The 25954-nt window shown below is 44.0% G+C and overlaps 3 protein-coding genes across 3 annotated transcripts; 2 read left to right on the forward strand and 1 right to left on the reverse strand.

The window, feature by feature from the left end:
* The first annotated feature begins 2996 nt into the window (after positions 1-2996).
* On the forward strand, positions 2997-14367 carry LOC114859838 (amine sulfotransferase-like). The gene is made up of 7 exons (XM_029157867.3): positions 2997-3066; positions 12333-12492; positions 12568-12773; positions 12977-13103; positions 13739-13833; positions 13905-14076; positions 14154-14367. The coding sequence occupies exons 1-7, from the start codon at positions 3034-3036 to the stop codon at positions 14261-14263; spliced, it is 903 nt and encodes a 300-aa protein (XP_029013700.1). The 5' UTR covers positions 2997-3033; the 3' UTR covers positions 14264-14367.
* Positions 14368-14707: 340 nt separating this feature from the next.
* LOC114859840 (amine sulfotransferase-like) lies at positions 14708-17796 on the forward strand. Its single transcript, XM_029157870.3, has 6 exons — positions 14708-15003; positions 15086-15291; positions 16739-16865; positions 17238-17332; positions 17402-17573; positions 17644-17796. Exons 1-6 carry the CDS (start codon positions 14862-14864, stop codon positions 17751-17753), a joined length of 852 nt encoding a protein of 283 aa, XP_029013703.1. The 5' UTR covers positions 14708-14861; the 3' UTR covers positions 17754-17796.
* A 672-nt stretch (positions 17797-18468) lies between these two features.
* Positions 18469-24586, reverse strand: LOC114859849 (transmembrane protease serine 9-like). The gene is made up of 10 exons (XM_029157883.3): positions 24455-24586; positions 23265-23285; positions 22811-22970; positions 22259-22533; positions 21895-22037; positions 21556-21826; positions 20350-20515; positions 19662-19915; positions 19484-19581; positions 18469-19266 (listed from the first exon to the last, which is right to left on the reverse strand). Exons 1-10 carry the CDS (start codon positions 24507-24509, stop codon positions 18949-18951), a joined length of 1761 nt encoding a protein of 586 aa, XP_029013716.1. The 5' UTR covers positions 24510-24586; the 3' UTR covers positions 18469-18948.
* Between the last annotated feature and the right edge of the window lie 1368 nt (positions 24587-25954).

The following is a 25954-nucleotide window of genomic DNA, read 5'->3' on the forward strand; positions in this document are numbered from 1 at the left end:
CCCGGAGAGGGGTGTGTGTGATTGGAGTGAGTGTCCCCTCACCACCTCACTCTGCTCCCGTTTCCCGACGGTGACCCGGCCTTAGCTTTCGGGGAGGGGGCGGGGCAGTCACAAGCATCTCCCGCATCAGGTTATTCAGAAGCAAGCTGCTTTCCAGCACAGCTCGCTCCAGCTCCCGCAGTTCTCCTTCCATAGCTCCTCTTTTCTAGTCTAACAAGACAGGTTAAAGATCCCACTTCTGACACCAATGTTACGAGCCTCAGTGTGACACTCCTTTATTTTCTTATATCAACAGCGGGGTCACAACAGGTCTCACCACACTCTTTTTAAGCCCCCTGGAACTACACAGAACAAAAACTCCCGCTCCTTTCTCCCGGAAGCACACCTGACATCAGGCAACTATCTGCGCTTCAAAATAAAAGAGCCACATAACACAATACGAACTGGAACAGTCAACCAAACTATGTACACCCCCCCCCCGGATCGCTACAATATTTTTCGCATAACGTTTGTTCAATGTCTAAACATGAGGAGTCGTCTGTTGGACTGGGTTTATCCATTTGTGGACATGGTTCAGTCTGTTGTCAAGAAAATAGTGGTGGAAGTTAGGTAGTTCTAGGCTCTTGGATTTTTGAAGTTTTGAAACTAATTCGTGGTGGCTTGGTTTTCCATAGAAACTGGGAGATGTATGGGCTGGCTGAGTTGGAATCATTGAGAATATGTAATTAATTTTGAGGATCCTCATTTTTGTGGTGGCAATTCTTCCCATAAGTGAAATGGGTAAGAACTGCCATCTTTTGAGGTTGGCTTCTATTTGTTTTAATAATGGATTGTAGTTTAGATCAATAGGCTCCGATAGCCTAGACAATTCAATGTCCAAGTATTTAATGTTCCCTGAGTGGAGTGTGTTGGAAAACGTGTTATTCACCCTTAGGTTAAGTAGTAGCACTATAGATTAGAATATTCTGAAAGTCCTGAGAATTCATCTATGAGGCTGATAGTTCTTGTCATTTCCATCCATCCATCCATCCATTTTCATCCGCTTATCCAGGGCCGGGTCGCGGGGGCAGCAGTCTAAGCAGAGAGTTCCAGACTTCCCTCTCCCCGGACACTTCCTCCAGCTCTTCCGGTGGGACCCCAAGACGTTCCCAGGCCAGCCGAGAGACGTAGTCTCTCCAGCGAGTCCTAGGTCTTCCTCGGGGCCTCCTACCGGTGGGACATGCCCGGAACACCTCCCCAGGGAGGCGTCCAGGAGGCATCCGAACTAGATGCCCGAGCCACCTCAGCTGGCTCCTCTCGATGTGGAGGAGCAGCGACTCTACTCCGAGCTCATCCCGGGTGACAGAGCTCCTCACCTTATCTCTAAGGGAGCGCCCAGCCACCCTGCGGAGGAAGCTCATTTCAGCCGCTTGTATCCGTGACCTTGCCCTTTCGGTCATGACCCAAAGCTCATGACCATAGGTGAGGGTAGGAACGTAGATTGACCGGTAAATTGAGAGCTTTGCCTTTCGGCTCAGCTCCCTCTTCACCACGACGGACCGATACACCGACCGCATTACTGCAGCCGCCGCACCGATCCGTCTGTCAAACTCACGCTCCTTCCTTCCCTCACTCGTGAACAAGACCCCAAGATACTTAAACTCCTCCACTTGAGGCAGGAACTCTTCTCCAACCTGGAGAGAGCAAACCACCTTTTTCCGGTCGAGAACCATGGCCTCAGATTTGGAGGAACTGATTCTCATCCCAGCCGCTTCACACTCAGCTGCAAACCGCACCAGCGCACGCTGGAGGTCCTGGACCAATGAAGCCAACAGGACAACATCATCTGCAAAAAGCAGAAATGCTATCCTGTGGTCCCCAAACCAGAACCCCTGCAGCCCCTGGCTGCGCCAAAAATTCTGAACAGAACCGGTGACAAAGGGCAGCCCTGCCGAAGTCCAACATGCACAGGGAACAGGTCTGACTTATTGCTGGCAATGCGAACCAAGCTCTTGCTCCGGTTGTACAGAGACCGAACAGCCCTTAGCAAAGAGCCCTGGACACCCCCCACAGGATGTCACGAGGGACGCTGCTCTGCCACCAAAGAGCTTACCTACTACCTCGATGACCTCCGCCTGGGTGATGGGCGAGTCCGCCTCTGAGTCCCCTGCCTCTGCTTCCTCAGCAGAAGACCTGTCGAAGGGGTTGTACTCCTTCCACCATCCAATAACATCCCCAGTTGAGGTCAACAGCTCCCCACCTCCACTGAAAACAGAGTTGGTAAAGAACTGCTTCCCGCTCTTGAGGCGCCGAACAGTTTGCCAGAATCTCTTTGAGGCCGAGCGATAGTCCTCCTCCATGGCTTCCCCGAACTCCTCCCAGGCCTGAGTTTTTGCCTCCGCAACGACACGGGCTGCAGCACACTTGGCCTGCCGGTACCCATCAGGTGCCTCAGGAGCCCCACAGGTCAACCATACCTGGTAGGACCCTTTCTTCAGCCTCTCAGCTTCATCCCTTACTGTACCTCCGGCGTCCACCACCGGGTTCGGGGATTACCACCACGACAGGCACCGGAGACCCTGCGTCCACAGCTCCAAACGGCCGCGTTGACGATGGAGACGGAGAACATGGTCCACTCGGACTCTATCTCTCCAACCTCCCTCGGAATCTGGTCGAAGCTCTCCCGGAGGTGTAAGTTAAAGGTCCGTCTGACAGAGGGTTCAGCCGGGCGATCCCGACAGACCCTCACAATACGTTTGGGCCTGCCAAGTCGTTCCAGCCTCCTTCCCTGCCAGCGGATCCTACTCACAACCAGGTGGTGATCAGTTGACTGCTCAGCTGCGGTCCACCCTCCTAGTTTGTTTGTAGGACAGCCCATGTTTAGTGAGTGCCTCTCGTTTGAGTCTTTGTCCTCAGTACTGTATATAACAGTGAGTTAGGTGGGGGTCTGAATAAATATCCCAACACCTCCCATCAGATGCCGTGGCTGAAGTACACAGAGGGCCAGACGACTATTCTCTGCGTCTGTCTCCGCGGCTCTTCACTTCCCATCTCATGCCTCCAGGACTGAAGAACAAGAAGGCAAAGGTCTGTCTGTCATTTTTATGAAGTAAATTATGTTGTACAGTAAGTTGCGGACTAACAAATATGCTGCTGGTGAAAGTGTCGATAAACGACCTGCTTAACTTAGAGCTTAGAGAAAGGCCGGAAGAACAAACCAGCATCCCATATTATGCCAAACAACAGAGACGTTGGCGAGACTAACAAACAGGACCCATATGCACAATCATAGGTCATATAGAATAAATTGTTAAGAAATGACAAGAAGAGACTATGATGAAAATGAACGAAAATCAGGAGAACAGAGCAATTATGATTGTGTGCCTTTATATTTTGGCCCAATTTAGCAATTATAAATGGTCTGTTTGTAAACATTTGTTTTTTCCGTGTTTTAATGAAAGCCTTATTTTAATGCAGTTTTTTTAATTTCAAAAAACACACAGTCACCACTGTTCATCAATTTAAATAAACTGTATCAATTGAACACAGAATCACAGCAAACTAATCAAATACCAAAGTCTTAACATTATAACACATTAGAAAATAGTCTTTAGTGCAAGTTGACAGATATGTTCGTTTTACAAAGTCTGCACTCAGGTTTGCCGTCTCCAATATCCTTGAACTGCATCCAAATGCTGCTTCTTTTTCGGTATTCGGTCAATATTTCACTGTTTTACTGAATACCTGTTTCCGAGAGATTTTCTAACGCGGGAGCGCGTACCGCCTCATTAAAGAGAATTACGACAAATCTTTCCGTTGTTTACACGAACGTCAAAGGCGGCGGACCCACATGCACGACACAGACAGACTGCGATATGAACACGAAAGGATTTTATTCCAAAACTCAGAGTCAGGATCAGGCAGGGTCATACACAGGTAAGCAGAAAGGCTCAATGCAAGGGTTCAGGCAGGCTCAGTTCCGTGGACAGACAGGGTTTGTTTACCGTGTTGGCAGAGATTGGTTCAGCAGACGATGCAGGCAGGGATCAGGCAAGGCTCGGTAATGGTAGGCAAAACAAGATCGGAAACACGGGTCGGGACTAGAGCACAAACGCAGGATGATGGTGAATGCACGTAAACACACACTAACAATCTGGCGAGGTACTAGGGTGAGAGGTGGTGCTTAAATACACAGTGACCTGATGACGTGCAGGTGTGACTTATGACCGGTAGAAACAAGAAACAGCTGAGACACGAGGTAAACAGGAAGTCCTTTCAAAGTATTAGCGGAAGTAAAACCAAGACGTGACAGTAAACACAGCTGTGGAGTGAGTGGCAGGAAGTCCTTCAAGATAAAACCCTAGAATAGAACCAGACAATACCAAAAATAAAGAACTCAAAATAGAACAAGGAGCAGGACCAGAGACTGTGACAGTACCCCCCCCCCCCAAGGGGGGGGGGGGTACTAGACGACCTAGATTCTAGACGACCAAAGAAACCAAAACAGCTGAGCAGGGTGGGCAGAGGGAGGACTGGCGGAGGGCAAGAACCAAAAGCAACCCGCATGGTACACCTAGAGGGGAGGCGGAGGGGGACTGGGGGAGGGCACAATGGGAACCCCTATCAAAACAAAACTCACGCCCGAACACAACAAACCAGAAGACCCACCAGAAAAAACAAAACAAAAATGACCATGAGTCTCTGTAATGGAAAAATTTTTGCCTTGTGCTATTTCTTATCCAACACAGTCATGTGCTGGTTAGGTGCAATACTGAACTGAATATTCTTACACAAACAAATAATCTCTTGTGCCCTGACGTACATCAAGTCCAAACATCTGATGTTCCATTTGACTGACTAATAATTTATGATATATGTTTGTGTTTTACACCCGGACTCTGGCTCCTTCCTATCTGACTCCCCACCAGACCCAAGGCTGTTAAACCCAATGCATCTTTTCTTGGAAGCTCGGTGTTCCTTCCTTTGGATAACAAGATATGACGATGCAGAAGTGAGAAAGCAAACATTCTCACTCACAGCGAGATAAGGTGGCGCAAACAATTCCATTGCTGCAGAGAGACATTCCACCAGAGCCAGAGAAAGGGGTTAAAAGGCAGAAGCGACTTGAGGATCGTGGGCTCTTTGCATCACACCTTCGTGGTGTGTGCACTGATCTCCCCAGCTGGTTTTTGGTTTGTTGATGTGCACGATTAACATCCGTGCTTTTTCTTTGCTTTCCCCATTATTTTTATTTTCTTTATTATTTCAATAAATCGCACAAAAGGACAACTCTCTCTCATCTACTTCTTTATGGAAAATTTCCACCACAGAAATTGGCGTCTACGAACAGGATCCGCTGCAGGTCGTCTGGACGGTGTGACCAGGGACGATAGTCCTGAGAACTAGGGTCGCTCAGCCTCCAACCTCTTCAGCTGTTCTGAGTGGGAGGACTGCTCACCCGTCTGGATCGCCTCTGACGAGATCCAACGAACACAAAATGCAACCTCTACTCGGCCCGGTGAGAGAGATTCCGTTTTGTTGCGACTTATCGAAGAAAAAAAAAAAAGAAAAAAAGAAAACGGGTTTGAAATTGGTTTCAGGTATTCGGGGTTTACTTGGCTCTGATCATTTGGTTTAAGGAAAGTAAGGCAAATAACAAGTAATTCTAAAGCATCCCCAACTGGACTAAAACATACAACGACAAAAGAAAATATAACTAGGACTAGAGATAATAATATTTCTAAAACGACTATGTGGCTGAAAACATCTAAAATATAAAAATTAGGACCAAACTAATTTTTTTTTTTTAAATTTTAAATTTAATGTTCGGGTAAAATGAATTAGGTCAAAGTCTGCCCTGGTGGCCGAGACGGTGGTTGCTAAGGGTTGGCTCGTGGAACAAGCTTGTTGTGTCTGTACTGAGGATACAGACCTGTGTGCAGATCTGAGCGCAGTCCAAAGGGAGTGGACAAGAAATAAAAGACGGCTTCTGAAATACGGAGCGCGTTTGCAGTAGGAAGTGTTTTTGAGATACGAGGGACCCGGGTCTTAGAGGGGCCTGACGGTGAGGGAGCACTTTGAGAACCCTGTCGCTGATCTGAGCGGTTCCCTTTCTACGGAGACGTCCGTGGAAGAGAAATTTCGAAAAAAGGTTCCGGCCGGAACACAAAAAAGTCTAAGGCAGGAAACCGCTGGGACTCTGAAAGATGGGTTCGGGGCGATCTAAGTCTCCACCACCAGACTGCAGCGCTAGATGTCAACGGGGTGGAGACTGGTGAACGACTTCTGACCCCATGTGACGTATTCACCTACTTTGCATACTTTAAAAAAACTTTTTTTTATTCTGCCTGCATGTGCAGCAAACAGTGAACTGGGTACCTCCACATTCTAATGACACACTACATGTTTTTATTTTCATTTTTCAGAGGACGCTCTGACCCAACACTCAGCCTTACGGGAATCCCTGCTTCCCTGTGGCTCACACACAGACATGATGTAGGTTTGATCAGAGGATGTGAACCAGTAGTCATCACACCTAAATCTGACCACAGACCATGATTTAAACAACAACACCCTCTCAAAGGAAGCCATAGACAGCGTTAATGCAGACACCACTAAGCTACTGAAACATTGGACGCTACAGGCCACAAAGAGAGCCTGTCTAAATTACAGTTTGTTCAGACAAAGGGTCATTGTAATTACAGCTGATGGCAAATCCATCTCACCCAACAGAGTTGAAGCAATTTGAAACCTGCCTAAACCGTGCACGTATAAACAGCTGATGTCTTTTCTAGGTCTTTGTTCTTATTGTAGGACCTTCATTCCTAACTTTACTGTCTTTGAGGCCCCACTCAGGGTTCTGATGCAGACATCTTCATCGTCCACTTCTTGTCTCACGTGGACGTCTGAGGCTGAACAACGTTCACTGACCTCATGCTTGCTCTTCAGTCGACTCCTACTTTGGGTCTTCCTGATCTGACCTTACGTGACCTTTCACTCAAACAGTGGATGAGGGATCAGGTTGTACGACTTCTGTTCTTTTGTCCTCATGCTGTGTCTTTGATTGTTTTGGAATAGATCACATCTTTCTACAGCCCGATGGCTTAGATGCAACACCACCTTGCTCAACATGCTGAACATTACTATCAAGAGGTCGTCTTGAAGTCTGGCTCTTTGCTTAGACACTACTCTGCTCAGGCTGCAGAGTTGATCCTATTGACTGAAGCTGGTTAACTAAAAGTCTGTTACCATCTACACAGACTCCACAGACGCTCTGTGGAAGCATAGGAAGCTTTTGAAGTCTGATTGCAAATCTATCTCACATCATGATTAGGTTCTGCTTTGCTGGACGCTGTCCTGCTGCCTACAGCTAATGCTGTTTGTAACCGTCCGACTCACAACATCATAGACAACTTTGTTTCTGCCGACATGCAGCTGCAGACGCTGCTGCGAAGGTTGCTGCCCAACAACCCCTCCTTCTCCTCATCCTCATTTCCCTCTCCAACTCTCTCTACCCTTCCTTCCTCATCTCCCTGTGCTTTAAACATTTGTACCTCACAGGAACGCAGACTCTGGCTGACGAATGGTTCCACCTGTAGCCATGGAGTCTGGTTTGGGCCTGACGACAAACTGTGCCGCCCAAACACTTTTTCCCCACAATTCAGATTTCCCAACAGGTGACAACGGGTGACAGGACCACTACACACCATCCGACCAGGAGACTGGGCAATCGTTAAGGAGTTCAGGAGGAAGCATTGGGACTCCAAACGATGGCGAGGCCCCTTCCAGGCCCTTCTGACGACCCACACGGCTGTAAAGATCGCAGAGGGAGCGACTTGGATCCACTCCATCCAGGAAGGTCCCGGATCCAACAGACGACCCTCCATCTACATCTACACCACACGGAGAAAACCACCACTGACGAAAAGAATTGAGAAGGACGACCCTCGCTGTGCTCACACAGGCACTGAGGCGAGGCTGCGTTGACCGTTCAGCTAAAGGTGTGAGCCAAACGCCGCCTGAAGCTGCGCCGATGAATCACACTATCAGACCATACATCTACACACACGCTCCTGAGAAAACACACACACGAGCAGCCTTGAGTTGCCGACGCTGGACGACGTGTAGACTCTTCACATCGCGGGGAGTGACGGTGACATTGGGAGGAAACCTGGCGGTGATAACGAATCCCAAGTGTCTCTGTGATCAGCTGATCACAACCTGAAGAACCCCAACAAACTGTCAATACTTCAACACACAGGTTGGAAACAATCTAACGCTACTGTTCATCACACCTTCGTGGTGTGTGCACTGATCTCCCCAGCTGGTTTTTGGTTTGTTGATGTGCACGATCAACATCCATGCTTTTTCTTTGCTTTCCCCATTATTTTTATTTTCTTTATTATTTCAATAAATCGTACAAAAGAACACTGAGGGTGCCCTTGAGCACTGAGGGTGCCCTTGAGCTGGGCCAGCGTCCACGGGGCCCACCCCGAACGGCGATGTCCTCCAGGCGGACAACAATCCCGGAGGCTGAGTGGTCGAGGCGGACGGCGCTGCAAGCGGCAGAAGGTGCCAAGGGCGAGGCCACCAGACCGGATGACGAGTCCAGGATGGACATGACGCTGGAAACGGGACCAGACGGGGAGCAGAGACGAACGTGGCCGGAGCCGGGCCACCAGGAACCAATGCTGGAGCAGAGACGAACGTGGCCGGAGCCGGGCCACCAGGAACCAATGCTGGAGCAGAGACGAACGTGGCCGGAGCCGGGCCACCCGGAACCGATACTGGGGTGACCTCCTCCTGGAGGTCGGCAGGAACCGATGCTGGGGCGACCTCCTCCTGGAGGTCGGCGGGACCTGCGACCAGGACGGCCTCTCCAGGGCCAACAGGAACAGGAACTAGAACGGCGCCCTCCATGGGGCTGACAGGAACAGGAACTACAACGGCGCCCTCCGTGGAGCCGACCGGAACTAGAACAGCGCCCTCGGTAGAGCCGACCGGAACTAGAACGGCACCCTCGGTGGAGCCGACAGGAACTGCGGCTGGAACGACCCAGTCGGGCCCGACAAGGACCAGACTGGTCTCTCCTGTACCAGCAGTGGACAACACGACCGCCTCCCTAGGACCGACAGGGACAGGGACGGTCACTGCTACCAGGTCGGCAGGGCTGCTTGCGGTCTCCTCTCTGGAGCCGGCAGGGCTGCATACGACCTTTGAGCTTGACGGGACGGGCGCTGAACCCGACTGGGCTGGAGCCAGGCTCAACTGGCGTGTTGTGCCACCTGGCTGGGGCAAGACTGGAGCGTGAGCGTGACGTGATTTGACTGGAGCACAACGTGTCCGGGCTGGAGCCTGAACGCGACATGACCGGGCTGGAGCTTGAACGGAGCCCGACTGAACTGGAGCTGGAGCCTGAACGGAGCCCGACTGAGCTGGGGCTGGAGCCTGAACGGAGCAGGGCTGGGCTGGAACCTGAGCGGGCCACGACTGGGCTGGAACCTGAGCGGAACCCGACTAGACTGGAGCCTGAGCGGAACCCGACTGGACGGGAACCTGAGCGGAACACGACGGGACTGCTACTGCCTGTGATTCTGTGGCGAGAACGGGGGCATGAGACGGTGGACCACACAAGTGCAGGAAGTCCTCCCAGCGGAGTAAAACTGGAGCTGGGCAGGCTGGTGCAGTAGCAACGGTCAGACGGGGCTGGGGAAAGGAAACTGAAACCGGGACCGTGGACTGACCTAGTGTGGGAGGAGGAGCAGAGGCGTCAGCCGAATCCGGGGGCATCGGAGATGCGCCCAGGACTGGTGTAATCCGAGTGGGCGACGTGGGGGCTGGTGTGGTGCGGATCTTTAAAAAATTGCGGAGGTCGCGGGGTAATTCGGCGCACGAAAAATCCATGGCTTAATCCTCCTCCGAACGCGAAAAGGCAAGAGCAAAAAAACTCCCGACTGAGTCGGTACCTGAAAGCCGGCTGGGTCCGATTCTGGCCAGATTGTTCTGTCAGAACGTCAAAGGCGGCGGACCCACGGTACAGACAGACTAGGATATGAAAACAAAAGGATTTTATTCCAAAACTCAGAGTCAGGATCAGGCAGGGTCATACACAGGTAAGCAGAAAGGCTCAATGCAAGGGTTCAGGCAGGCTCAGTTCCGTGGACAGACAGTGTTCGTTAACCGTGTTGGCAGAGATAGAAGTACCGTAGTCTGGTAATTACCCTGCCTGTCACAAGACAGGCAGGGTAATTACCAGACAGGTTCAGCAGACGATGCAGGCAGGGATCAGGCAAGGCTCGGTAACGGTAGGCAAAACAAGATCGGAAACACGGGTCGGGACCAGTACAAAAACGCAGGATGATGGTGAATGCACGCGAACACGAACTAACAATCTGGCGAGATACTAGGGTGAGAAGTGGTGCTTAAGTACAAGGTGACCTGATGACGTGCAGGTGTGGCTAATGACCGGCGGAAACAGGGAACAGCTGAGACACGAGGTAAACAGGAAGTCCTTTCAAAGTATTAGCGGAAGTGAAACCAAGACGTGACAGGAAACACAGCTGTGGAGTGAGTGGCAGGAAGTCCATCAAAATAAAACCCTCGAATAGAACCAGACAATACCGAAAATAAAGAACTCAAAGTAGAACAAGGAGCAGGACCAGAGACTGTGACAACCACTAAGCTCACTGTATTAGTAACGTCAGGCGCTGTTACGTCTTTCACATAATGGTATCGTGATTTACCAAATGCTGCACCCATAAATAGTCTCGCTCTCCTGTACACGGATTTTCCTGGCCATTAGCGGCTCTTCTACTTCTTTACAAAGTCGTGTCGTGCCAAAAAGTGACTGTCTGCCAGAAATTTCCGAGAGATTTCCTAACGCGGGAGCGCGCACCGCCTCCTTAGGCGTTTAGCTCGGTTTGTGTAGGACTGCAGCTGCTTATTTCGGTTTCAAAAAGCCATAACTTGTAAATATTATCCGCTACACGTTTTCTAGTGGACGTAGTGACGCCACGTCTTTTAGATTTTGTGTAAACGACGGAAATAATCATCGTATGACATGAGGCTAGGACTCAGATCTACGACCCAATACTGCTGCAACATGTTTGTTCTTCACATTTTGACTCTGATTGAAACTTAACGAGTAACTTAAATCTGTTAATATAAACAAGGAGAGCTCCGCTGACTTAAAATGAGGCAGAAATAGGCTTCTTGTCAAAAGATATTGGCATTAATCACTTTTTGGCAATGTAAAATGAGCATTTTACTGGTTGTACTGTTCTCAGACAGGTACAGACAGTGGTCAAGTGAACTGGATGTTTATTAAATTAAGAAGAAAGAAAGGAAGAAATAGGCTTCCTATCAAAATATATTGGCATACTGTAAATCACTTTTTGTACTGGTCTCAGAGAGGTACAGACAGTGGTCAAGTGAGATGGATGGTCATTAAACTTGCCATTTTAACTTAATGAAGTTAAAATTAGGAAGAAATAAGCTTCTTATCAAAAGATATTGGCTTTAATCACTTTTTGGCAACCTGAAGACAGCATCTTACTGGTTTAACTGGTCTTAAACAGATGTAGACAGTGATAAGATGTACTGGATGCTCATTCAATCTGTTAATATAACCCAGCAGAGCTCCATGAACTTAAAGTAAGAGAGAAAGAAGCTTTCAGTAAACAGATATTGGCTTTAATCACTTTGTGGCAACATTAACCCGCATGCTACTGGTTCTACTGGTCTTAGGCAGGAACAGACAAAGATCAGATGGACTGGATATTTATTACATCTGTAAATATAACAAAGCAGAGCTCAATGTATTTAAAATACAGCCGAATTAGGCTTTTGATCAAAAGCTTTGGCTCTAATCATCACATTTTGGCAACACGAAAGCATCTTACTGGATTAACTGGCTCATGCAGATATTAAAAGTGGTCAAAAAACTCTGTGGTCACAGTTTCAATCAGAGTCAAAATGTGAAGAACAAACATGTTGCAGCAGTTTTGGGTCGTAGATCTGAGTCCTAGCGTCATGTCATAGAGTTAAACGGTCACGGTCAACGATTGCTGTAAAGAAAATTACGACAAATCTTTCCGTTGTTTACAAAAAATCTAAAATTGTGGCATCACTACGTCCACTAGAAAATGTGTAGCGGATAATATTTACAAGTTATGGCTTTTTGAAACCGAAATAAGCAGCTGCAGTCCTGCACAAACCGAGCTAAACGCCTAACGAGGCGGTGCGCGCTCCCGCGTTAGGAAATCAATTTCTGGCAGTCAACCCTAACCCCTTAACCACAGTCCAGACTCCAGTGGTTATGTGACTAACTATGCAAATGTTTCTATTGTTTCTAGTGGCGATTAAGAGCTGACATGGAGAAGATCAGCGATTACCTCAACAGGTATAAAAATCACACCTTTATAAAAGGTTTAACAACTGCAGAGCACATTGATTCACTGCAGAGCTTTGAAATACGAGACGGCGACATTTTTGCCGTGACTTACCCAAAGTCAGGTCAGTGAATTTGAGGTAGATTGTCTGAATTTACTGTCCTGTACAGTACAACGTTTGGACTTTTCTTTCTAACAGGAACAATATGGATTCAGCAGATTGTCATCTCCATCTGTGAATTAGATGGTAGTTTGAATAAAAATGAAGTCAACCCGAAGCAGATGCCGTGGCTGGAGCACAGTTATGTCCACGATGACTATACTCTGCGTCCGTCTCCGCGACTCTTTTCCTCCCATCTCAGGCCGACACTCATGCCTCCAGGACTGAAGGACAAGAAGGCGAAGGTCTGTGTGGAATTGCAGTAGAACATTAACTTCTGTTGTACAGCGATTAGAGGTTAAACATCAGATTCTGTATTTCACATGTTCTACACACTCTTTGGGCTTGGTATCGTACTGGATGGTGAATTGTTTGAATGATTAATAAAAGAGGAAGTACAGTGTGTGCTGGAGCAGGTTGAACAATGAATGTTGTTGCTTTGTCTCAGATTATTTACGTGATGCGTAATCCTAAGGACACCCTGGTCTCCTACTACCACTTCAGCAAAAAATTTGTTGGCCTGGAGACTCCAAAGAGCTTTGACTGGTGTTTTGAACAGTACATGAAAGGCAACGGTGAGATCCACTGGTTGAATGTTACGTCAAGACCATAAAATAGTCCAGATACATTATGGATATTAATATATTGTTAGGAGCCTTTTTTACTTCAAAATCTACAAATTGAGTACATTTCAAGTTGTGGTTGAAATTACACACAAATATCCAATCAAGCGCTATACCATAATTTTAGACCTGGAAGACAAAGAAAGCAACATGTGCATAAGCAAAGAAGCAGAGAGCTCGTCTCCAGGACAGAGTGTTCTTTTTAAACCTGGGTTCAACAGGGGTTGTTTTTTTATCATTTTGGCACCAACCGAGTGTTTTTTTTAGGAGGCTGATGTGAAAATGTGTTGTTTACTTTAGAGGACATCAAGAGAACAGACTGTTCTGTTCACACTGTCCAAAGTGAAACTGAAGATGTTAGAAATTCACAGTTTACTTGTTGTATATGTGGCGACCTGTACAGAGTGTTCCCTTCATTTTGTCCAAAGTCAATTGTGCGCCCGTCCTTGTGACAATGATGAGGACAAACAGTTCAGGATAATGAATGGATGGATGTACCACTGGGCAGCTTTCAGAAAACCATATGATCAAGTGATATAAATACAGTACACGTGAAGAAATAAGAAATACAATTTCTAATTTTGCAGTTTCAGGATCATCCTGGTTTGACCACATCAGAGAATGGCATCTAGAGAAGGACCAGTTCAACATCCTCTTCCTCACCTATGAAGACATGCTTCTGGTACAGTAACATGAGATTTGTGTGGGTTTTCATCTGAGTCACCTTTTGTTAGTTCACTGTTTGTCTTTCAGGACCTGAAGGCAGCTGTAAACAAGATCTGCAGCTTCTTAGGGAAAAACCTCAGTGAAGAAGCCATTGAACAAGTGGTCGAAAAATGCACCTTCAGGACGATGAAGAAAGATCCAAAAGCCAACTACGAGTTTTTACCAAAAGAACGCTTTAGTGGAAGCTTCATGCGTAAAGGTAGCATGATAAAAACAGCCACATGTGCTGAGTTATACAAGCAGACATCAGATTCAGCTTTTGTTTTGCTTTTACAGGTCAGATCGGTGACTGGAAGAACATGTTCTCTGCTGCTCAGAGTGAGAGAGTCGATGAAATGCTGCAGGAGAAACTTGGTGACTTGTCACTGAAGTTCATCTGGGAATAAACATTAGCCACAGCAACTTCATGACCTTTAATGTGTTTTCTGCTGATGTCTGGTGAAAATCACAAGAATGCACAAATAATAAAATGTTTTCTGAAGAAATTTTATTAATTCTGAATGAGGAGTTAATTCTTACACATAAGAAGAACACTAGAAAGAAATGGTTGGAGTGCAGTTAAAGAAACTGACAGCGTCCTCTGCCTACTTAATCTGGTTTTGTCAGACATAATTATTTAACTGTCTTTACAAATGACTAGATATCTTAAGATCAGTAACACACATATTGGTATACAATAAACATTACTGTATTTCAAATTCTCTTTAAAACTGCAGAACCTGGATTTTGTTTTTATATTTTCTCCAGATTCCTCCTGTTTTTCACTTTGTTACCTAAAGGATTCTAATCGCTTCCTGTTGGTGGCAGTGTGCGACCAGCAGGCAGGTTTTCAGATGGGGGTTTATACATGAAGAAGCCAACAGTTTACAACCTGCATCAGCCACAGTCCAGAGTCCACACACTTAAGCAAACAAAAGCTCCTGACAATATCAAACTCAAAATAGCAAACGTTTCTGTTATTTGTAGCTGTGATTTAGAACTGGCATGGAGAAGGTCAGCGATTACCTCAACAGGTATAAAAACCACAACTTTGTCACTGGTTTAACAACTGCAGAGCACATTGATTCACTGCAGAGCTTTGAAGTACGAGACAGCGACATTTTCCTCGTGACTTACCCAAAGTCAGGTCAGTGAATATGAATTTCATCATCAGAATTTCCAGTTTACTTTCTTGTTGCACAACTTCTCATATCCTTACCTCCCATCAGGCACAATATGGACTCAGCAGATCATCATCTCCATCTGTGAGTTAGGTGGGGGTCTGAATAAATATCCCAACAACCATGATCAGATGCCGTGGCTGGAGTACACGGAGGGCCACGACGACTACTCTCTGCGTCCGTCTCCGAGGCTCTTTTCCTCCCACCTCAAGCCCGATCTCATGCCTCCAGGACTGAAGGACAAGAAGGCGAAGGTCTGTCTGTCATTTTTACGAAGTAAATTATGTCGTACAGTAAGTTGCAGAAATGCCGATAAACAGACTAAATCCTTTACTGGGAATTATTAAAACACACTTTACCTGCTCAACTTAGAGCGTAGAGACAGGACAGAAGAACAAACCAGCCAATTGTTTATTAAGCAATGACAAGAACACAAAGGGGCTGAGACTATGACCATAATAACTGACTGAACGGAAATCCTAAATAGAAAATCAGGAGAACAGAGTTCAAACACAAAATATGTCCAAATCCTGAAACCTAAAAATCCCAAGACACTAAACAGAAATGCAGCAGTAAACTAACCAGGAAACCGACAACAATGTAGCTGTCCAACTCGAACTTTCCTACTCGACGCAGCATCGCTCTTTCGAAGCGGAAGCGTCTCAGAGCTGTATCTCGAGCTCGTTGCAAATCACGTGACTGATCCAAGCGCGCTGACGACACGTCACGTGACGTGTCCAGTTTATTCGCCGCAGTTTGGTTTGTTTCTATATATAAAGGGTCCAAATCACTGCTAGGAACTGTGGTTTTTTAAAAGGAGAAGGTTCCTGCGTTATTATCATTGTTGTAAGTAAATTAAATTGCTAGAACGTGTTAGGTTTTTAATGTGTTTACATTTAGGTTTATTTATTTTAAACAATGATTCAGTACATACAACACATAGGCACCCAATTTATTCATATGAGTGAAATAAATTAATAGAATAGGTATAATAATAATAGATCAGATCAGGGAGAACATAAACTGAAAGTCAGTTGTGAAGAAGCTCTGGAACAAATTACTGTTTCATGGATATAAGAAAAAAAGCTAGAAAAAATGTGAAGAATTGTGACACTTTTTTGTAACATGTGTAAAAGCACAAGAAAGTTCACAAACATACAAAGTTATCTTCATAGGCCATCACACAAAATCCTACTAGAAGTTGACACACGATGCAATTCAACAAATGAATGTAACATAGACTGTTACATAGAAGAACACAATTATATTTGACTAAATTTTTTTTAATAAAACCTGGAGTTTTATCCTGAACAACCACGTATCAATGAGGGTTTGCCAGCCAGACTGCTCTGATGCAGTTCTCACAGACAACCAGGAAATGTCCTTGTCCTGACTGTATCATGTTTGCGCAGCTGCTCAACTTAGTGCTTCACAAAGCTTTCATTTCACCCTCATAGGACAACACAGGGAAAAACTCACAAAAATAGAAAAACAGCCTAACTAGTAAACAGAAATACAATACCAAATAAACACGACTTTAAGCCTTCCAACAAATAAACCTGAGACATAGAAAAAACGAGTGTAGAGCAGTCGTACAGTAAATACATTGAGTACAGCTATAAGAGCAAATGTCATTCTTATCATTAGTTAAACATGACTAGATTTGGAGCAGGTTAAACAGTAATTGTTGCTTTGTCTCAGATCGTCTACGTGATGCGTAACCCCAAGGACAACCTGGTCTCCTACTACCACTTCAGCAAAAAATTTGTTGACCTAGAGACTCCAAAGAGCTTTGATTCATATTTTGAGCAGTATCTGAATGGCGATGGTGAGCACCACTGGTTGAATGTTATGACCATATGATTCTTTAGTCTGTTGTTGATACACAATTTAAATCTGATTTGGAAGTATTCATCTTGTTATTGTTCTGTTCCTGGGCTGTTGACCTTTTTTAAGACCCTCTCCAGTCATCCTTCTACTGTGTTAACCCCAGTCTCATGACACTTTCTTTATGTTGTTGAGACTTTACTGGGAAACTCTGCAAACCTTTGTGCATACATTTATGAAGTTGCAATCTGCAGTAGGTTTAGAGTTAGCCTAGATATAGTCTGCACCAAACTTTCATAGAACTGTACTATATGATCAAGTGATTTAAATAAAAAGAAAAAGTAAACCGTACATTAAATTTCCAATTATGCAGTTTCAGGATCATCCTGGTTTGACCACATCAGAGAATGGCATCTAGAGAAGGACCAGTACAACATCCTCTTCCTCACCTATGAAGACATGCTTCTGGTACAGTAACATGAGTTTTCTGTGTGGGTTGTTCATCTCAATCACAGTTTGTCACTGTTTGTCTTTCAGGACCTGAAGGCAGCTGTAACCAAGATCTGCAGCTTCTTAGGGAAGAACCTCAGTGAAGAAGCCATTCAGCAAGTCGTGGAAAAATGCACCTTCAGGACGATGAAGAAAGATCCAAAAGCCAACTACGAGTTTGTACCAAAAGAACGGTTCAGTGGAAGCTTCATGCGTAAAGGTAATGATTTATTTAGGTGAAAATATTTTCACATGAAACATGTGACCAGACTTTTGTTCTGCTTTTACAGGTCAGATCGGTGACTGGAAAAACATGCTCTCTGCTGCTCAGAGTGAGAGGGTTGATCAAATGCTGCAGGAGAAACTTGGTGCCCTATCACTGAAGTTCATCTGGGAATAAACATAAGCCACAGAAACTTTAATTTCTTCTCCTGTTGCTGACATGTATCAGAAAATGCACATTTAGGAACTTCTGATGATCAAAGTAACTTTTGTTTCTCCCTCTATCTTATTTTGGTTATGGAGCAAAATGACCCCTCATTAGCATTTGGCCTGTTTCAGTGGTAGATCCATCTACAGTACCTACTGCCGATTTTATATAGCGAAGTTGCCAGACATAAAACGTATCTCAGCCTGCACTTACAGAAGCAAACAGACACATGGATTAACTGAAATAGATCCTGTCTGACAGAAAAAACCTTTGGCATTCTTCTAAAAAGCCTGAGAAAACAGGTGAGCATTGCAGATGCATTTGAAAGATGAAAACACTGTGTCTGAGTAAAAAATTTTAAAAATTTAAAAAAGAATAAAAAAAAAAACTTTTTTTATTTGTTTGGATGACCTTGTAAAAAATACGTAGATACTAGTCGCCATTGGACCCTTCATAGTACACTGTATGCAGTAGACAGTATTTGGGAGGAAGCCAGAGCAAACCTATACTGTAAGAACAGGGGGAACGCACAAACCTTTCATAGAAACACATGTGGCAAATCTGAGGAGTCAAAATTAGTTCCTTCTAGTGTAGCTTTGAGGTCATGACAACTTTTGTGCAGTTGTCTCTTTTATCATCAAAACCATGAGCAGCTTCTCACACTGCTCCTCCATATAACAAAGGATCAAACACTCACCATCTTTATTTCTCAGGTTTTTATTGAGATATGATCCACAATATTATGTTATAAGGTCCTGTATTAGATTAGTGACCGGTCCAGGGTGTGACCCACCTCCTGCCCAACAAACAGCTGGGATAAACTCAAATATATTTAATATACATGTATTTTTAATAATTGGTATAAGTAGTATAATAATATCAGAATGAGGGAGCCAAAACATAAAAAAACACCTCTTAACAACAAGTGTCTTTGGCAAAAAGTGCAGACAAGAAACAACATAAAACAAAACACATAGAACAGCACGCTTTGTTATTTAAAGTGTGCTTCAGCTGAAAAAAACATCCTGCTTCCTGGAGGAACAAATGAGAACTTTAAGTAAGAAAAAGATTAGCTTAGTAAATTTATATAGACCTATGTTATCACTCTAAAGATGTTTACATTAATTTTCATATCATGTACTGTAAACAAATCAAAGGTCTCTATTCAAAAAGGTAGAGAGGAAAAAAGGAGACGTGGAAGGAAGAAGAGCAAGAGAGCAGAGCCGCCCCCAGTGCTGGAGGAGGAGGAGGAAGTAGAACCCACGCCAGTGCTGGAGGAGGTTGCATTGGCTCCTCCACTGCTGGAGGGAGGAGACAAAAATGACCCCAGGGTCTGATGCAGAAAGGCGTCGTAGGCTGTCAGTGTGGTGAAGGTCGAAACCGCTGCTCGTGTTTGCCTGGTGGAGTTTGTGGTGACTGTTAACACCGCTGCCTGGTACCAGTAGCTGCCCAGTTTACACATTAGTGGACCACCAGCATCACCCTGAAGAGACAAGAAGATCTATTAGGATTTTACATTAGGACACAATAAGTCGTACAGAATTCATTTATCAAACTACAGAATCAATTTTCCTTGGAAAACTGGTCGACCTCTTATCTTAGAATAAAAACGCTGAAGCACGGCTCTGTGACTTAAAAGTAATAATATTAATTATAAGTATAATTATTTATACAGTAAGTGTAATAATTGTTTTATTCACCTGATCCAATGTTATAGCTACTGTACAAATGCTGCCACTGGTTGATGAGTTCCCACAGTTTACCACAGAGGTCTGGGTCTCCTGCAGAACTTCCTGCACTAAAATAGGCAGAAACAAAAGAAACGAATAAGTAGTAGAACAATTTAATCTTGCTCACATCGTTGCTGTCTAAACTCACCTCCTCCTCTTCCAGAGCTCCAACCAGCAGCCCAGCATGTTGAACCCACAGCAAAGGTTTGTCCATCACCCAAACAGATGGGCTGGATGTAGTTAGACAAGGTGGTTTGGGACGCCAGATGCAGCACTGCTATGTTAGAGCCAGTCAGGTTGCTCAGGGTGATATTTGTCACAGTCAGTGACACTTGATTAGGGTTGGAGCCATATTGGCTCAAAAGACCCAAAACAGCGGTCCAATCAGACGGCCTGGATGAACTGTAAGAAAGAAAATTATTGTAATGAGGACTGAGAAAATTTTAAAATAATTTCTAATAGCTTTGTATTTCATTACGTTATGACCCCTTCTAATATAAATCATTTCCTTGGCACTTTATACACCTCAATATGGAAAGATCAGTTGCTAAACTAAATTTATGGTTGACATCTTCAATATGTTCAAAACACATTGGCTACTTTAAACACACTGTAATGGTAATGGTAAGGGCCATTGTTGGCAAATTACCAAATGGTAAATAGTAAATGTTACAAACTTATAGAGCGCATTTAAACACAGTTGTGGGATCCACTACTTCTATTACACTACTTCTCATTCACCCATTCACTCTCACACTCACAATGTCATCATACTACTACATACTTTGTGAAAACATTTCAAAAGTCATTATCCTCAACTGTCTCTGCTATTTTACCTTGTGATGCAGCTAGCATCACTCAGCACAGAGTCCACAGCCACTAGAGTCCCACCACACACATGGCTTCCATTCCTCTGGAGGCTCACCATCCACGGCCACATGCCAGCTGACGAGTTTCCTCCCAGAATACGAGTATTTAACACAGCTTGGCCACAAACCACAGCTGGAGAGAAAAAGTACACTGTAAACTCAAATGTTCAAATTACATTTGATGACCTTAAACTTTATATCTGATTAAGTAAGCAACAATAGTTTTGGTGGTGATCACATGTTTGTGTCTCCACGGAGACAGGATTTGAAGCTTTGTGATTGGCTGACTTGAAACTGTATGAAAAACACGGCTATAATGCTATTAACTCGGTACCCTTCTCACCGCCTCACTGGCTGCTAGATGTCCGTATTTCTCTCCAACACTGAAAAATCAACGTATGACTAGTTCTGAGTTGAATATAATGCTGCAAATTTCAGTTTTTAGTTTGTGATGTTACACAGCTGTTTGCTACTATATGCAATGTATATTGTATGACATAGTTACAGTACTGTATGTCTGGTTGCATTACAATGGGGGCTTAGGTTTATAACACTGTCCCTCCAGGCCCTTCTCATTGTCAGGTGACAGTGCTACCCATTGCACCACCATGCCGCCCCAGGCTGAAAGTCCCAAAGTCCAAATGGGACACACCTCCAAAGATGGTTGAGAATGACAGAGCTAAGATCCTGTCGGACTTCCAGATACAGACTGACAAACTGGTAATGACCAACCAACCCGACAACAAGAGAATATTTGTCCATCTAATGATAGATGTAGCAATCCCAGGTGATAGCAACATCAGGAAGAAGGAGCACAAGTACTAAGGGCTGAAAGAAGCGATAGAGAAGATGTGGAGGGTGAGGGCACAAGTGGTACCCGTGGTGATAGGTGTAACATACTACACAGGACCCTCAAGCTCCCTGGCCTCTGGTAGAGAACCCGAGCTTGCAGGAATAAGACCGCTCCAAGGAAGGGGTGAGTGGGGAATTTATTTAATATCCTGGCCCAGCCCCTCACATTTTAGAGCCCACTGTGACCTGTAAGTCAAGTTTGCCCACGCCTGGTTTACTGTATACTATATTGAAAGACAGCTTCAAAAAAGAACTACAACTGGTGCAGGATAGACCTGACCTGAACAAAAGTTTAATACCTCCACGAAACCAGACACTTACGTTTTGGTGTTGTTGTGGGAGGGGCTGTGGTTGTTACTGGTGGAAGACCAGTACAAGAGACACTGAGGTCCCCGTCAGTCCCAGTTGATGTGTAGGTGATGAAGCCCGGCTGGTTGCTGGTGATCAGGCTGTTGATCCAGGACTGATACTGGGACACTCTGGTGTAGACTCCAGGAAAATTAGGTAAAGCACAGCCGTTTCCATAACTGACGACTCCACTCTGGGTCCAGCGACCACCCTGCTTGCTCACCATTGGACCACCTGAGTCTCCCTTTGAACACAACACATTTAGTGGAGACAGAAGGACAAATGTGACACAAACACAGTAAAGCTGATTACCTGACAGGAGTCCTTCCCTCCAGCACTTAACCCAGCACAAATCATGTTGCTGGTGATTGCTCCAACTCCATAGTCACAGTTACACTGTCTGTTGCCCACAACTGGGATCTCCACCTCCATTAGGGTTTGTGAAACAGTGTGAGCTGAAGAGACATAAGTTTAATTTTGGAAAAATAATAAGTTATACCTTTAAAATTTATTAAATGATAAACAATTTACAGAGTATAGCACCAAGTATCATGATAATGTTTGTCCTGTCAGGCACTTTGATAAGCTGTACCATGTTACTGTTTCTTACTGTATTTAAACTGGATTAAAAATCCACTACTTTACTTATTTTATTTCTATTTGCTTCATGACTCACATCCACTTGAGGTGACTCCCCAGCCAGTGACCCAGGAGTCAGTGCCGTTGTAGAAGGTGCTGCCTGGCGCTGCCAGACACACAGGCTGAATGTAGTTGGTGAAAGTCACTGCTGATGCCAGCTGCAGAAGGCAGATGTCGTTGTCGTTTGTGTTGGAGTTGTAGTTGGGATGAACAATGACCTTAGTCAGCCCCACATACTGTGCATTAGGGTTGGATCCTGACTGAGTTTGGAGACCCAGTACTGCAGTCACACTGCTTGCAGGGTAGCCGGTACTTAAATGAAACAAGTTGATTATCATTTTTTTTAACGTTTTTTTGTTTTTTTTAACTGGCTTTTATTTTTAAAACTATAAATCAGTCTGCACACAAGATTAGCATTCATTGTTTATATCTATTTTTTCCTTCTATCTTCAAATCTATGGTCACAAAATCGTCAAGTTGGTCAAAAAATCTAAATAATAAACAATGCAATAATTCTGTTACTAACTGTATTGTTAATTTGTATTTGTCTTTAGTGTGGGCATCACACATCTCTACCTTCACTACTCACTTGAAGCAGTGAGCAGCAGTCAGCACCCACTGACTGTTGATGAGGGATCCTCCACAGAAGTGGCTTCCAGAAGTTTGCAGGCTGACCTGCCAGGGCCAACTGCCTGGAGAAGCCTCCTGTCCTCCAACTATCTTGGTGTTAAGTGGAGGCTGACCACACACTGGAGAGAGACAGACATTAAAGCTCCTATTGAGAAACATTACCTACTGTATGAACTGTCATTTTAGAGTAGCTTCCGCATCTGTTGATTGAAAGTCATGACCTTAGAAATGTGCTTTGCATTTTTAATGAAAAACTTTTAACCTCAATTCACATTTTGTCAGATGTTTAATTGCATCTACAGTAATTAAATGATTAATTATTCTGAATTTGACAGAATATTCTGTTGTAAAGTTCATATAACCTGTCACACGTTACACTAGATAAAACAGTAGATTTGTAAGTATTGACTTACCACTTAGCTGTGAGCGACACTCTAAAAGTTAGAGAACAAACAAACAACATTAAAAGATGTTGTGCATATTTAATAGTATGTGTTGTAATGGTATTATAACATAATGTAATATGTAAGACAGTGTAGATAATAAACCCCTTTTCCCTGCATTTACAATAAAATCACTGTTAAATTATCGATTATTACCATATTGTAATCTGTTTTAACCAATCTTTACACACAGTAATCAAACTTTTTTTACTTTGTCCTTTGAAATCATAATATTTTGTAAATAAAAGAAAGTTTTCACTCTACTGTCAGATAAAATTCTAATGACTAATGCACAGTATTAAAATATATGGTTAAAATATCTGCAATAATATTATTTCAATCACAATTATTGTCACTCCAACCTGTTTTACTGTATAAAGTACTATTTACTATTTCCACTATTTCCACTCTAAAAGCCAGTTTCTGACCATATTTAAAGGTACATGTGATATAATAATTCATTTTAAATTTATGACTGTGTAATAAACACGTTTTCTTAACCTCAGTAAATGTTTTACAAACAGAATATGGTCATAAATCAACTTAACAACCTAGTCACAATTCTGAGTGTACGTTACAGTTAGTAGAATTTCAAAAGGCATAGGATTATGTGTCTTGTTTTGCCTGAATGTAGCTGTTACATGCAATGTTAAAGTTGTGAAATGTGACAATTAAAATGTATTTATGCAATGTTTTGTAATTGTACTATGTTAAACAACAAACAAATCTAAAAAGCTTTTATTCATCATTGTAGACATTAAAATGTTATATTCCTGTTTAAAACCTTCTAAATCTACCTAAATGAACAAAGAAGATAACATACACACACGTAAAGGCACATCCAGTATATTTTACCTAAATTTATGACTTAAGTTTCACATTTCTATTTGTAACTATCAGGGTGTTGACTTCTTGCCTAAACAGTACAATATATTAATGATGTAAACATTGTAAGTAGATTTCACAGATCATAAAATGATGGATGTATTGCAAAACATAAACTTTCTTTAATTTGAAATTTAAAATTTTTTATTTGAAACCCTTTTATCTTAGTTGACTCCTTTTATTTTCATTAACTTAAATACAAATTTCCCCTTAACTAGTAAGCAATAAATAGTTGAATGACTAGTTCAGCTGTATTAAGAGACGATTGTTTTTACCTTGTGTCACGAGAATCAGCAGAGTTGCTACACATATCACCTTGAAAGAAATCATGACTGATGTTCCATATGACAGATTCTGCTGCTAACTATGGTACAGAATATTCCTCATCCCTCCTCCTGTTCTCTATCTCTTCCTAGAACCTAAACACGCCTCTTTTCCTGTAATGAACCTGCACAACCACGCCACACCTGAGTGAGAATCAATGCAAGTCAGCTGCTTTGCGTTGTCAAACAGGTCCATGACCGCTCAACACAACCGATACTGGAAACAAGTAGTCAGGAGTCACTATGGACTAGTTTATAATTTAATTCCAAATATATATTTTAGAACAAAGTGATTTTGAATTAATTTTACACCCACAGTAATTAGTACAAAATTTTAGAGAGCAAAAGAGCAATCTCTTAAAATTTGTAAAATTATTCTGTACAATGACAAGCTCCCATTTACATAACTAAAAGAGCTTGTAAAGTGGATGAGACCACCCGCGGTGTGTGTATATCCTTATTTTATATATATATATATTTATATATATTTATATATATATTTATATATATATTTATATATATATATATATATATATATATATAGCAAATGCTACGGCAAGGGGGAGCCAGGACGCCAGGTCAGAGGGGAGGTTTCACCATATCCCCAACCGGAAATTGGGTATGAAGCCACAATGAACACAGACACGCTAAGTGAGGCAGCGACTGACCTGAAAGATAAGATCATGGCGAGATTGAACGGGCAACCCGGAACCCCACTACAACGGCTAAGTGAAGTACCATCAGAAAGTCTCATGGAAGATGTGAATCCCTACCACAACAATCACAGAAACCAATGAGCTGATATACGCTTCAGCATCAGTGATCCTAGAGGTGCTTGGCTATAAGAGCAACCATGGGAGCCATGAGAAACAATACCCACCATGGAAACGAAGGTTGGAGGCAAACAATCAAGGCAGCTCGGAGGGAAGTGAGCCAAATGACAGAGGCCCAGAGAGGTGCAATGAAAAGACCGATGCCCAAGAGGTACGGCCAGATGCCCATACCTGAAGCACTCGAAACTGCCAAGCAAAGGCTACAAGCCTTGGCCAGCCGCCTAAAGAGATACACCAGAGATAACGAAGCCAGACGAATAAACCGGCTGTTCGCAACACAACCTGCGAAAGTGTACTCTCAATGGCAGGGTAATAACAACAGAGCAGACCCACCAAGGCTGGAAACTGAACAGTACTGGAAAGGTATATGGGAAAGGGAGGCATCACAGGACTCACCCTGAATGGCTAACCGAAGGGCGAACGATCCTGATAATGAAGGATCCCTCAAAGGGTACAGTCCCATCCAACTACCGGCCAATAACCTGTCTCTCCACAACATGGAAGCTCCTGTCAGGCATCATCGCGGCTAAGATAAGTGGGCACATGGGTCAATGCATGAGCGAAGCACAGAAGGGCATTGGTAAGGATACCAGAGGAGCCAAACACCAACTCCTGGTTG

This window comes from Betta splendens, chromosome 8 (assembly GCF_900634795.4).
Source record: "Betta splendens chromosome 8, fBetSpl5.4, whole genome shotgun sequence".
Classification (NCBI taxonomy): Eukaryota; Metazoa; Chordata; class Actinopteri; order Anabantiformes; family Osphronemidae; genus Betta; species Betta splendens.